The sequence below is a fragment of the Brassica oleracea genome, chromosome C6 (genome assembly GCF_000695525.1).
Source record: "Brassica oleracea var. oleracea cultivar TO1000 chromosome C6, BOL, whole genome shotgun sequence".
NCBI lineage: Eukaryota > Viridiplantae > Streptophyta > Magnoliopsida > Brassicales > Brassicaceae > Brassica > Brassica oleracea.
In genome coordinates this window covers 8,594,588-8,606,990 of record NC_027753.1, presented here as the reverse complement: position 1 = coordinate 8,606,990, position 12,403 = coordinate 8,594,588, and the positions used below count along the sequence as shown (strand labels likewise).

At 41.6% G+C, this 12,403-nt stretch overlaps 1 protein-coding gene across 1 annotated transcript; it reads left to right on the top strand.

Moving 5' to 3' along the window:
* The first annotated feature begins 1,418 nt into the window (after positions 1-1,418).
* LOC106299933 (calpain-type cysteine protease DEK1) lies at positions 1,419-11,803 on the top strand. The gene is given in 31 exon segments (XM_013735952.1): positions 1,419-1,743; positions 1,826-1,965; positions 2,064-2,314; positions 2,457-2,639; positions 2,747-2,882; positions 2,988-3,118; positions 3,218-3,332; positions 3,428-4,436; positions 4,524-4,634; positions 4,753-4,811; positions 4,914-5,073; positions 5,152-5,425; positions 5,518-5,668; positions 5,759-5,870; positions 5,958-6,123; positions 6,213-6,283; positions 6,381-6,472; positions 6,628-6,790; positions 6,932-7,003; positions 7,152-7,529; positions 7,610-7,725; positions 7,818-8,119; positions 8,122-8,518; positions 8,610-8,961; positions 9,058-9,375; positions 9,500-9,604; positions 9,717-9,845; positions 9,935-10,315; positions 10,396-10,533; positions 10,628-10,864; positions 10,957-11,803. Coding segments are annotated over 30 exon segments (6,540 nt in total). The 5' UTR covers positions 1,419-1,743; positions 1,826-1,840; the 3' UTR covers positions 11,263-11,803.
* Positions 11,804-12,403: the final 600 nt, after the last annotated feature.

Here is a 12,403-nt window from a genome sequence, read left to right as displayed (position 1 = left end):
CAGAGGTGGAAGTCGGCTTTTAGGACCGACGGTCCCGTCAGATCCAGTTTTCTCCTTTTCGAGATCTACGGTTCTACCGTCGCGGCGACGGCGCGTGACGCGACCAGACGACTCCTCAAGACCGGATCTACTCTCCCCTATGGCGGTGAGACGGTGGAGGAGTGGCTCAACGGGTGGTGAACATAGGCTTGGCTCTTCGGTTCTCGGAGAGACGACGTGCTGCAAGGTGCTTCGACAACGGAGTAGTCAACCGGAGAAGAGCTCTTGCGGGTGTAGTGCGGCGGAGATCGACTTCCCAACGCCGGCGACGGTCTCGAGGTCGAGCCGGTGGTCTGACTCTGCTCGACAACGGAGTAGTCAACCGGAGAAGAGCTCTTGCGGGTTTAGTGCGGCGGAGATCGACTTCCCAACGCCGGCGACGGTCTCGAGGTCGAGCCGATGGTCTGACTCTGCACCTCTGCTAGCTACGATTTGGTAGGGCGCATTCCGGTTGCAGTCACCAAGGTCCGCTTTCAGTCCGGACTTCCTTGTTTGGTGTCAGGCTTAGAAGCGGGATAGTGATATCCGAAAGGTATGAGGTTCGAACGGGATGCACCTGTGGTGTTGACACTGTTGGGACACAGACTGAATGCAAATCATTAGGGCTCAATAGTTGGTTTCTAAAGGATAGCTGGTTAGCGTCATGGGTTTCTTGTGCTATTACTATGTTCGTCTTTGTGGTCTAATCTTAGGGTTTAAGAACCGGTTTATCTCGAGTTGTGAGATGAATTCGGTTCGTTGTGGTGAAAGTTACAGCGATGATTTGATCAGGTAGTTTAGGATCCAACTCAGTGATTTTAGGCGATACTAGATTGCGTCGTTTGTACATCGGGTTGAAAACTTGTGTGGTTGTAATCCGTGTTCACAATTTAGATAATGAAAGTTGACGTTGAACCCAAAAAAAAAAAAAAAATTCCTTCTCCTTGATGTTAAGAAGACGATGGGATAATGAAAGTTGATGTTGAGCCAAAAAAAATAAAAAAATAAACCTATTGGTTTTGTGCATACGGTATTCTCTCTCTAAATAAAAATGTCCTAAAATAATTATAGATATTAATGGATAGGTAATTAAAGAACATATTACAGATAGTACATTTGTTTTTATAAATCTTAATCTAAAAATGCTGAAAATCATTCCATTCTCACTGTCCCAAACAACAGTCAGTGCGTATCCATCACGCGATAGCTCATTGGTTCCTGATTTTACACGCGCGTCTAGTGTTTGTTCGGACAGAGCCATACCTTTTCAATTTAGTATTATATTAAATGTTTTTTTTTTCCACAGGCACTTTCTCTCACTACACAAGACTCGTTTTTTTTTTGAGAAGAAAGGGAGAGAGAGAGAGAGAGAGAGATAAAGGTTGTAGCTTTTTTACGGTTCACACACACACACACACACACACACATTGGAAGGGGTAGGGTTTTAATCTTACCTTCTCGCTCGCCATCCATTTCCCCCAAAACCTGAGAAAAATCCTCTGAGATTTATTCAAAAAAAGCAACTGAAAACCGTAAAGGAAGTGACTTTGTGCTCCACAAGGTCTTCAGAGTGAGAACCCTAGTCTTAGTTTCTTGCTTCTCTCCTACTTTACAGCTTGTCTCCTTTTGCTTGAGGGGCTGTAAAGTTTGGGCCTTTATCGAGATCCCTTCTGCTTCGATTTCACCGTCATGCCACTGCACAGTAACCTCATCTCGGTCTAGTAGGTATGGGATCCCCCCCTTTAAGCTTGAGGCTTTAACTTCCCCTGTGAAGGAATTTTGATCTCAGAGTTGCATGCCCTTGTAGGTGGGAGAAGAAGCCATGGAAGGGGATGAGCGAGGAGTCTTACTTGCTTGTGTTATTTCGGGTGCCCTTTTTGCGGTTTTCGGTTCCGGTTCGTTTTGGATACTTTGGTCAGTTAATTGGCGGCCATGGCGGCTTTATAGGTAACAAACAAATCTATATAATTTAGGTTGATAGATACTCTGTAGAGTTAGTATTTAGCTAGAACCGGAGTTGAGTCAATGTCTTTCTATATTGGCAGCTGGATCTTTGCTAGAAAATGGCCGAAAGTACTGCAAGGTCCTCAGCTCGATGCACTATGTGGTTTCCTATCTCTTGCTGCTTGGATTGTGGTGGTGTCCCCTATTGCAATCTTGATTGGTTGGGGTTGTTGGCTGATTGTTATATTGGATCGACATATCATTGGACTTGCGATTATAATGGCTGGAACAGCGCTTTTACTGGCTTTCTACTCAATCATGCTTTGGTGGAGGACACAGTGGCAAAGTTCAAGTACGTTTGCAGTCTTTTCTATCTGACTTTCTTAAACTAGTTTCTTTGGCATTTTCTGATTTATTACACTGGCTGGTTTAGGTACTACTTATAGTGAATGCACTATTGAACTTGTTTCTTTCTTTCTCCTTTGGCTAAACAGGAGCTGTTGCTTTACTGCTCCTTCTTGGCGTTGCCTTACTCTGCGCGTATGAACTTTGTGCTGTCTATGTTACGGCCGGTGCGCATGCATCTCAGCAATATTCTCCTTCTGGTTTCTTTTTCGGTGTTTCGGCTATCGCCTTGGCAATTAACATGCTCTTTATCTGCCGCATGGTCTTTAATGGTAAAGCTTTCGCAATCCTTACATGGCTTCTCAGTTATGACATTGCAATTTTGACTTCCTACCTCAATCTAAGTTGTTGAATTATTCAATTTTGTCCATCACCACAGGAAACGGGTTAGATGTGGACGAGTATGTAAGAAGGGCATATAAATTTGCTTATTCAGATTGTATAGAGATAGGCCCTGTGGCTTGTTTGCCAGAACCACCTGACCCCAATGAACTATATCCTCGGCAAACCAGCAGGTAACTTCTTTTTTTCTTTTCTTAATCAGCTGCACTTCGTTGCCGACCTGTTTCGTCCCTTGAAAACAGTTTAAACATTTCCTTTTCTTTCTTGCATATTTGCAGGGCTTCACATCTTGGCCTCCTGTACCTTGGATCACTCATAGTTCTCCTTGCCTACTCGGTCCTATATGGTCTCACAGCTAGGGAATCACGTTGGCTTGGAGGCATTACATCAGCTGCAGTCATTGTTCTTGGTACATAGATAAATTTTGTTGCATATATTTGGAGGAGAAGCCTGCTTTTAGATTATTTCTTAGTTCTAACTCATGCTGATGCTTAATATTTTCATGTAGACTGGAATATTGGGGCATGCTTGTATGGGTTTAAGCTTCTTCAAAATCGCGTTCTGGCACTTTTTGTTGCTGGCACTTCTCGAATTTTTCTAATATGCTTTGGCATTCACTACTGGTTTGTTTCTGAGCTAAAACAATTATTACTTATTTTGAAGGTTAAATTTTGTTCCCTAGAAGGCATGTAACTGATTATGTTTTCTGTTGTTGCAGGTACCTAGGGCATTGTATTAGTTACATTTTTGTAGCATCGGTTCTATCAGGGGCTGCTGTTTCCCGTCATCTGTCGATAACAGACCCATCAGCTGCAAGAAGAGACGCCTTACAGAGCACAGTGATCCGCTTGAGAGAAGGTTTTCGAAGGAAAGAGCAGAGTAGTTCTTCAGGTTCTTCAGATGGTTGTGGCTCAAGTATTAAAAGAAGTAGTAGTATGGATGTAGGCCATGCTGGTTGTACTAACGAGGCTAATCGTACCACAGAATCGTGTGTGGCTGACACTCTAACTCGTACAGGCAGCTCTCTTGAGTGTATCAATAGCGACAAAAGCGTAGAAAGTGGAAGACCAAGCTTGGGTATACGTAGTAGCTCATGTCGTTCTGTGGTCCAAGAGCCTGAAGCAGGAACGTCTTATTCACTGGATAAAGTTTCTGATCCGAATAACACTCTGGTCGTTTGTTCAAGCAGTGGTATTGATAGCCAAGGTTATGAATCCAGCACATCGAATTCTGCAAACGAGCAGATTTTGGATTTGAATCTGGCTCTTGCTTTTCAAGATCAGTTGAACGATCCTAGGATAGCCTCGATGCTTAAAAAGAAAGCGAAAGAAGGCGATCTTGAACTGACTAATCTGTTGCAAAACAAGGGGCTGGACCCTGACTTTGCTGTTATGTTGAAAGAGAAAAAATTGGATCCAAGCATATTGGCATTACTTCAGAGGAGTAGTTTGGATGCAGATAGAGATCACCGCGACAACACTGACATTGCAATCATTGACTCAAACAGTGTTGACAATACTCTTCCAAATCAGATTTCTCTATCTGAAGAATTGAGGCTCCGGGGTCTCGAGAAGTGGCTTAAGCTGTCCAGACTTGTTCTGCACCATGTAGCGGGCACACCAGAAAGAGCATGGGGCCTCTTCAGTCTTGTATTTATTCTTGAAACAATCATTGTAGCCATTTTTCGACCGAAGACCATAACAATTATAAATTCCAGTCATCAGCAGGTGAGTTCCACTCTTTCTCAAGTTGGTGCTTGTAACATTATGAAGGTTACTTGTATCGTTGCTAACTCACTTGTTACCTAATTGTAGTTCGAATTTGGTTTCTCGGTTCTCCTCTTGTCACCTGTTGTCTGTTCAGTAATGGCTTTTCTTCGGTCTCTTCAAGTTGAAGAAATGGCGTTGACATCAAAATCTCGCAAGGTATGGGTTGTCTCGTTAGTTTGGCATGTTCATAGTACTGGTTGCAGGCAATACAAATATACCATGTGATACTTATGTCATTATGTGTTCTAAATAGCGTCTCTTTTTATGTTTTCAGTATGGCTTTGTTGCCTGGCTGCTGAGCACATTAGTTGGATTATCACTCTCTTTCTTGAGGTACGAGGGCTTATGTCATTTACTGAACTGCTACTAACTTTCCCCTTTTGGTCCCATTTTGAAGTTCTGATTACAAAAATCGTGACTGCTTCACTTTTGCAGTAAATCGTCAGTACTTTTGGGAATATCCTTGACTGTGCCCCTCATGGCAGCATGCCTTTCTATTGCTGTTCCCATATGGATGCATAATGGGTATCAGTTTTGGGTTCCACAGTTATCATGCGGTGATCAGGCAAGAGATTCACGGTTTCCGAGGATGAAGGTCTGTTCTATTTTCCCTTTGGCTAGTTTCTCTCTTTGCCAGATACATATTTCTAAATAAAGTTTCTTTCCATTTTAGGGGTTTATTCTTTGGATTTGCGTTGTGGTGTTTGTGGGATCTGTGATTGCTCTTGGTGCAATTATATCTGCTAAACCTTTGGATGATTTGAAGTACAAACTATTCAGTGCCACAGAAAACAACTTCACGTCACCATATACATCTTCTGTATACCTTGGTTGGGCGATGGCATCTGGAGTTTCCCTAGTAGTTACTGCCATTCTTCCAATAGTCTCATGGTTTGCCACATATAGGTTCTCCCACTCTTCTGCTGTCTGTCTCGTAATATTCTCAGGTAATTTGTGTCTTCTGCTTGTTTAATCTGTTCTGGGTGGGCTTTCTTTGTTCTGTAAGTAATCTTTCTGTGCCTTTTTATCTACTTTCTAGTTGTTCTCGTGGCCTTTTGTGGAACATCGTATATGGAGGTTGTGAAATCTAGAGATGATCAGTTGCCCACAAAGAACGATTTTCTTGCGGCCTTGCTTCCACTTGCATGCATTCCGGCCCTACTTTCACTATGCTGTGGGATGCTTAAATGGTGCGTGACTGTTTCTTCTCATTGCCCATTAAATCTAACTCTCAATTTCACTGAAATAGCCTTTTTAATTGTTTTTGTGGTTCTTTGCAGGAAGGACGATTGTTGGATACTGTCTCGAGGTGTATATGTTTTCGTTTCTATCGGTCTTCTTCTTCTTTTTGGTGCGATATCAGCTGTGATTATTGTAGTCAAACCATGGACGGTATGTGTAAAGTTGCTCACACAATTCTCAATGTTTTTGGCTGAACTTCTTCCATTTGATACATCTTTTGTGTTTCAATTATAACAGATAGGCGTGTCTTTTCTCTTAGTTCTTCTCCTTATAGTGGTAGCTATTGGTGTTATCCATCTTTGGGCGTCAAACAGTTTCTACTTGACCAGGAAGCAGACATCATTTGTCTGCTTTCTTGCCTTTCTTTTGGGTTTGGCCGCATTCCTTGTTGGATGGTTTCAACGTGAGGATTCCCATCTCTTATTTTAGATTCTTGGTAGAGGTGAGACCTACCCTACTGATACAACAATTCCATACATGTTTATTTCGCAGACAAAGCATTTGCTGGAGCATCTGTTGGTTATTTTACCTTCTTGTTTCTGGTCGCTGGAAGAGCATTAGCTGTGAGTTCATTAACCTTCTGCAAAGAGCTCAATAGAACTGTGGCTTCTCCTGTTCATGTATTCGAAACGATATGTTAACTTTTTTTTTCTCTGTTAGGTTCTTCTATCCCCACCAATAGTGGTATATTCTCCAAGGGTACTACCAGTGTATGTCTATGATGCTCATGCAGATTGTGGAAAGAATGTCAGGTATGTTCAGCCACGTGGGTACTCATTGTTGCTCTTAAGCTTTTTTCTTTCCTGTTCTTCTGATAATGTTCTCTGCTGCGATTATGAAATAGTGACCAATAAAGATTAAACTGATGAACTTTCATATTGTTTTGTATTGATTTGGATTTATTCAGTGCTGCGTTTCTCGTCCTTTATGGAATTGCTTTGGCAACTGAAGGGTGGGGTGTTGTTGCTAGTCTGATAATATATCCTCCGTTTGCTGGTGCTGCTGTATCAGCTATCACCCTTGTAGTAGCATTTGGGTTTGCTGTTTCTCGTCCGTGTTTGACTCTTGAGGTTTGTGTTCTTGTTTGATCTATCTGTTCCTTAGTATAAATATTATTGGTTGGCAATTCATTTTCCTCTACTACATACATACATGTATATATATATATATGGTGTGTACGCTCTTTGCTAATTCTGTCTGATGGTGTCCAGATGATGGAGGTTGCTGTACGTTTTCTCAGCAAGGATACTGTTGTGCAAGCTATCTCTCGATCTGCCACTAAAGTACGTTAAAATTCTGATATCTTTCTTAGTTTTCTCTTGAAAATCTATGTTGATATTCTGTTGGTGGTCTTAATTTAACACATTCACATGCAATAGAGCTCTATGGGATGCATAATTTCTTACGCCTATTGCAACTTGTTATTGACAGACGAGAAATGCTTTATCCGGCACGTATTCAGCTCCCCAAAGGTCCGCCAGCTCTGCAGCTCTTCTGGTTGGGGACCCCTCTGCAATGCGTGATAAAGCAGGGAACTTAGTGCTTCCTAGAGATGATGTCATGAAATTAAGGGATCGTCTCAGGAACGAAGAAAGAGTTGCTGGATCCTTCTTCTACAGAATGCAATGCAGAAAAAGATTCCGCCATGAACCACCTACAAACGTGGATTACAGAAGAGACATGTGTGCTCATGCAAGGGTTTTGGCACTAGAAGAGGCAATTGATACAGAATGGGTGTACATGTGGGACACGTTTGGTGGTTATTTATTGCTATTGTTAGGTTTGACAGCTAAGGCGGAGAAAGTTCAGGTGAGCCCTGATTCTTAATTTTCCATATATACATACTCCTTTATATTTTTTTCTAACAAAAGATTCTCACAATGTTGTAGGATGAGGTACGCTTAAAACTCTTCTTAGATAGCATTGGGTTCTCTGACTTAAGTGCCAGAAAGATCAGTAAGTGGAAGCCAGAAGATAGAAGACAATTTGAAATTATCCAAGAGAGGTACATGTTTCTTTTAATTAAGCAAAATATGGTTTAATGAAGCTGAACCCTCAGACTTGTTACTTATCTTTTTTTCTGTATTGTAAACATAGTTATCTGAGAGAGAAAGAGATGGAAGAGGAAATCCTCATGCAGAGACGTGAAGAAGAAGGGAGAGGTAAAGAAAGAAGGAAAGCTCTTTTGGAGAAGGAAGAGCGCAAATGGAAAGAAATTGAAGCTTCCCTTATTCCATCTATGCCTAATGCTGGTAGCAGAGAAGCAGCAGCTATGGCAGCCGCTATACGTGCTGTTGGAGGTGATTCTGTCCTTGAGGATTCCTTTGCAAGAGAGAGAGTATCGGGTATTGCACATAGGATACGCACAGCTCAACTAGAACGACGTGCACAGCTGGTAAATTTTTTATTTATATTCAGCAAGTATACATTCTAAAGATGCTGATTACTACGAAGTTAGCTAATACAAGTTATTACCAGACTGGAATTGCGGGGGCTGTTTGTGTTCTTGACGATGAACCAATGATAAGTGGTAAACATTGCGGCCAAATGGATGCAAGTGTCTGCCAGAGTCAGAAGATTAGCTTTTCCATTACAGCAATGATCCAACCCGATTCCGGACCTGTATGCCTTTTTGGCACTGAATATCAAAAGAAAGTGTGTTGGGAGGTTCTGGTTGCTGGTTCTGAGCAAGGAATTGAGGCTGGCCTAGTTGGGCTTAGGTTGATCACTAAAGGTGAGAGGCAGACAACCGTTGCCAGAGAGTGGTATATTGGTGCAACTAGCATAACTGATGGAAGGTGTGTCTTTTTTTCTCTCCGTCTCCATATTGTCCAATTTTATTTCTGATGTTCCTCAGTCATGTTTATATATCTGTGGTTTCCATCTCAGGTGGCATACAGTGACGATCACTGTTGACGCTGATGCGGGGGAGGCTACTTGTTACTTAGATGGTGGGTTTGATGGCTACCAGACTGGGTTACCTCTAAGTATTAGTAGTGCCATCTGGGAACAAGGCGCTGAAGTTTGGTTGGGTGTTAAGCCACCTATAGATGTCGATGCATTCGGCAGATCAGATAGTGATGGAGCTGAGTCAAAGATGCATATAATGGATGTTTTCCTTTGGGGGAAATGCTTAACTGAAGATGAGGCCGCTTCTTTGCATGCAACCATTGGCATGGCTGACTTAGACCTGATTGATTTGAATGATGACAATTGGCAATGGACGGCTTCACCTCCCAGAGTACGTTTTCCTCTTATTGAATGTTTGGTTACCTTTTTTTCGGATTATGTTTAAGGTCATACTGATTCTCGTTTGTGTTCTTTCCTCTTTTACCAGGTTGATGGTTGGGATAGTGATCCTGCCGATGTGGATCTCTATGATAGGGATGATGTAGATTGGGATGGACAATATTCGAGTGGGAGGAAAAGAAGATCAGGTCGTGATTTTCTATTTAGTGCGGATTCGTTTTCCAGAAGACACAGGAAATCCAGGATGGAGACAGAAGAAGAAATAAATCAAAGAATGCGTTCAGTTGAGTTGGCTGTCAAAGAAGCTCTCTCTGCACGTGGCGATAAGCAATTTACTGACCAGGAGTTTCCTCCAAATGATCGCTCTTTATTCGTGGATACACAGAACCCCCCTTCAAAATTGCAGGTAGGAATTGTGATTTTTTTCTCCTTATGTTATTGGTTGATTATTTTTGGACTCATAGTCCCATCTCTAACTAGGCTAAAAATCAACAACTTGAATGGCACTCTTACCTTTTTGATCTTGTCAGGTTGTTTCTGAATGGATGAGACCTGATTCCATTGTGAAAGAAAACGGTAGTGATTCCCGTCCCTGCCTGTTCTCTGGGGCTGCAAATCCATCAGATGTTTGTCAGGTTTGATCACTTACATTTTTTTAGAATGTGATACATCTTTCTGATGCACAAAATAACATTCTTGGCCAAGTTTTTCCAGCTGTATGATTGATTGGTTTAACTTGTTCTATAGGGGCGTTTGGGCGATTGTTGGTTTTTAAGCGCTGTTGCAGTTCTTACTGAAGTCTCACAAATATCTGAAGTGATTATTACTCCTGAATACAACGAGGAAGGAATCTACACTGTGCGCTTTTGTATTCAGGTTGTTATCTTAAAATTCTTTAACTATGCTGCCTTGCTCTCGTGATGATCGTTTCTTGTAGCTTCTTCCTTATTGCTTTCAACTTGCAGGGTGAGTGGGTTCCCGTTGTTATCGATGACTGGATTCCATGTGAATCACCTGGCAAACCAGCCTTTGCTACTAGCAAAAAATTCAACGAACTCTGGGTCTCCATAGTGGAGAAAGCATACGCCAAGCTCCATGGTTCTTATGAGGCACTCGAGGGTGGACTGGTTCAGGACGCTCTTGTTGACCTGACTGGAGGTGCTGGTGAAGAGATTGACTTGAGGAGTGCTCAAGCACAAATTGATCTTGCAAGTGGCAGATTATGGTCTCAATTGTTACGCTTTAAGCAAGAAGGTTTCTTACTTGGTGCTGGAAGTCCATCAGGATCTGATGTTCATGTATCTTCCAGTGGCATTGTGCAAGGCCATGCTTACTCCGTCTTACAGGTATGCCATCTTGCTTTTTGTTGCATTTATGATATGCTGAGTAGAGGAACTCTTTCTAGAAAATTTGACTTTGTTTTCAGGTAAGAGACGTCGATGGGCACAGGCTGGTTCAGATCCGAAATCCTTGGGCCAATGAAGTTGAGTGGAATGGTCCCTGGTCAGACTCATCCCCAGAGTGGAGTGATAGGATGAAGCACAAGCTGAAGCATGTTCCACAGGTAGTTTCTATTATGCATTGCAAATATGATCTGGTTCCTTTCATTAAAGTATGTTGTTGCATACTGATATCCTTATGTGCATTATGTTCAACAGTCAAACGAAGGTATATTCTGGATGTCTTGGCAAGATTTCCAGATTCATTTCAGATCGATATATGTTTGCCGGGTATACCCTCGTGAGATGCGCCACTCAGTCCATGGCCAATGGCGAAATTACAGTGCCGGTGGCTGCCAAGATTATAGCTCATGGCATCAAAATCCACAATTCCGGTTAAGGGCTACTGGTTCTGATGCATCTTCACCGATTCATGTTTTCATCACTCTAACTCAGGTACATCATGCTTTTTCTTGATTAGAATCTTTTTAGTTCTGCTATTTCTTGATCAGAGCCTCTACCTCATTCTCCCAATGCTTACTTAACAGGGCGTGGGTTTCTCAAGAACAACTCCTGGGTTTCGTAACTACCAATCAAGCCATGATTCGCAGTTGTTCTATATTGGAATGAGGATTCTTAAGACTCGTGGACATCGTGCTGCCTACAACATATTTCTTCATGAATCTGTTGGTGGAACAGACTATGTGAATTCCCGTGAGATATCTTGCGAAATGGTTCTTGATCCTGATCCCAAGGGCTATACCATTGTCCCGACCACTATACACCCAGGGGAAGAAGCACCTTTTGTTCTTTCAGTCTTCACAAAAGCCTCCATTGTCCTTGAAGCTTTATAGTTCCCTTATAGGCAAGATAGATGGTTCTCTCTCTCCTCCCTTTACACCAACTGGCATGCCATGAAAATTGTCCTAGCGGCTCATTTCTCAGTGCTGAATACTGGTTTACCCGCTATCAGGTGAATGTTAGAGAAGGTAGATTACTTGCAAGAATTGCTCCATCCTGGTCATATTATTCAAACATGGCTGTCCTTAACCGCATCTGATCTGGTAGCTGGCCATTATCTCTCTTGAATCTTGGAGGTCTTGGGATAAAATGTGTTGGTTGTTTTCCTGATCTGTCACAAAGCTACCAGCTGAGAGGATAAGCATCACTGGAGAAAGCACTTACCAGCATTGCATCAAATGTACATTTGTAGGTATGGTGACAGAGTACAGATTAATTAAAATGTAGAATGACTATTTCTTAAAAAAAGATTTGGGGACTCGTTAGGTAATTGGTAGTGGTAGCTGCAGTTTTGGTTGGTGTGTTGTAATATCCATACACTAATCTGTGTGCAGATTTCGTTTCCATTCTAATATGATGTAGTCTTTATTGATCTGTGTCTGGAGTTCTCTTTCAGTACATTTTGCTCGTCCATTCATAAATAGAGATTCAAGAACCTCTTCTCATCATGAAGCTATGATACATGAATTGTCTAAACTAGGCCTGGGCATAAAATCCGAACCGAACCCGAACCGAAAAACTCGATTTGTTATCTGATCCGAAATATAAAAATACCTGAACAGATCTTGTTGGGTGGTACAAAAAATATTCGAATCCGAACGAGTAACCCGAAAATCCGAAATTAATAGTCAATATAAATATTTTGAAATATATATAAGTATTTCAATTATTAAATTTAATATTTGTGGTAATATGATAATAAATATTAAAATTTTAATAAATGGTTTATGTGTGATAGATTAATTTTTATTTAATTTAGATGCTTTTCTTTATGTTTTGGTTCAAAAATTTTGTTTTTTACTTCGGTTATATCCGAACCGAACCGATATAACCCGAATCCGTACGATATATGATTACTTTATGGGTTTTAGGAAGCAATACAATTTTGAACCGAATCCGAAGTGCTATTATCCGAATCCGACCCGTACTAATAAAATTATAGTATGGGACCTAGGAGCGTAAACTCGAAACCCC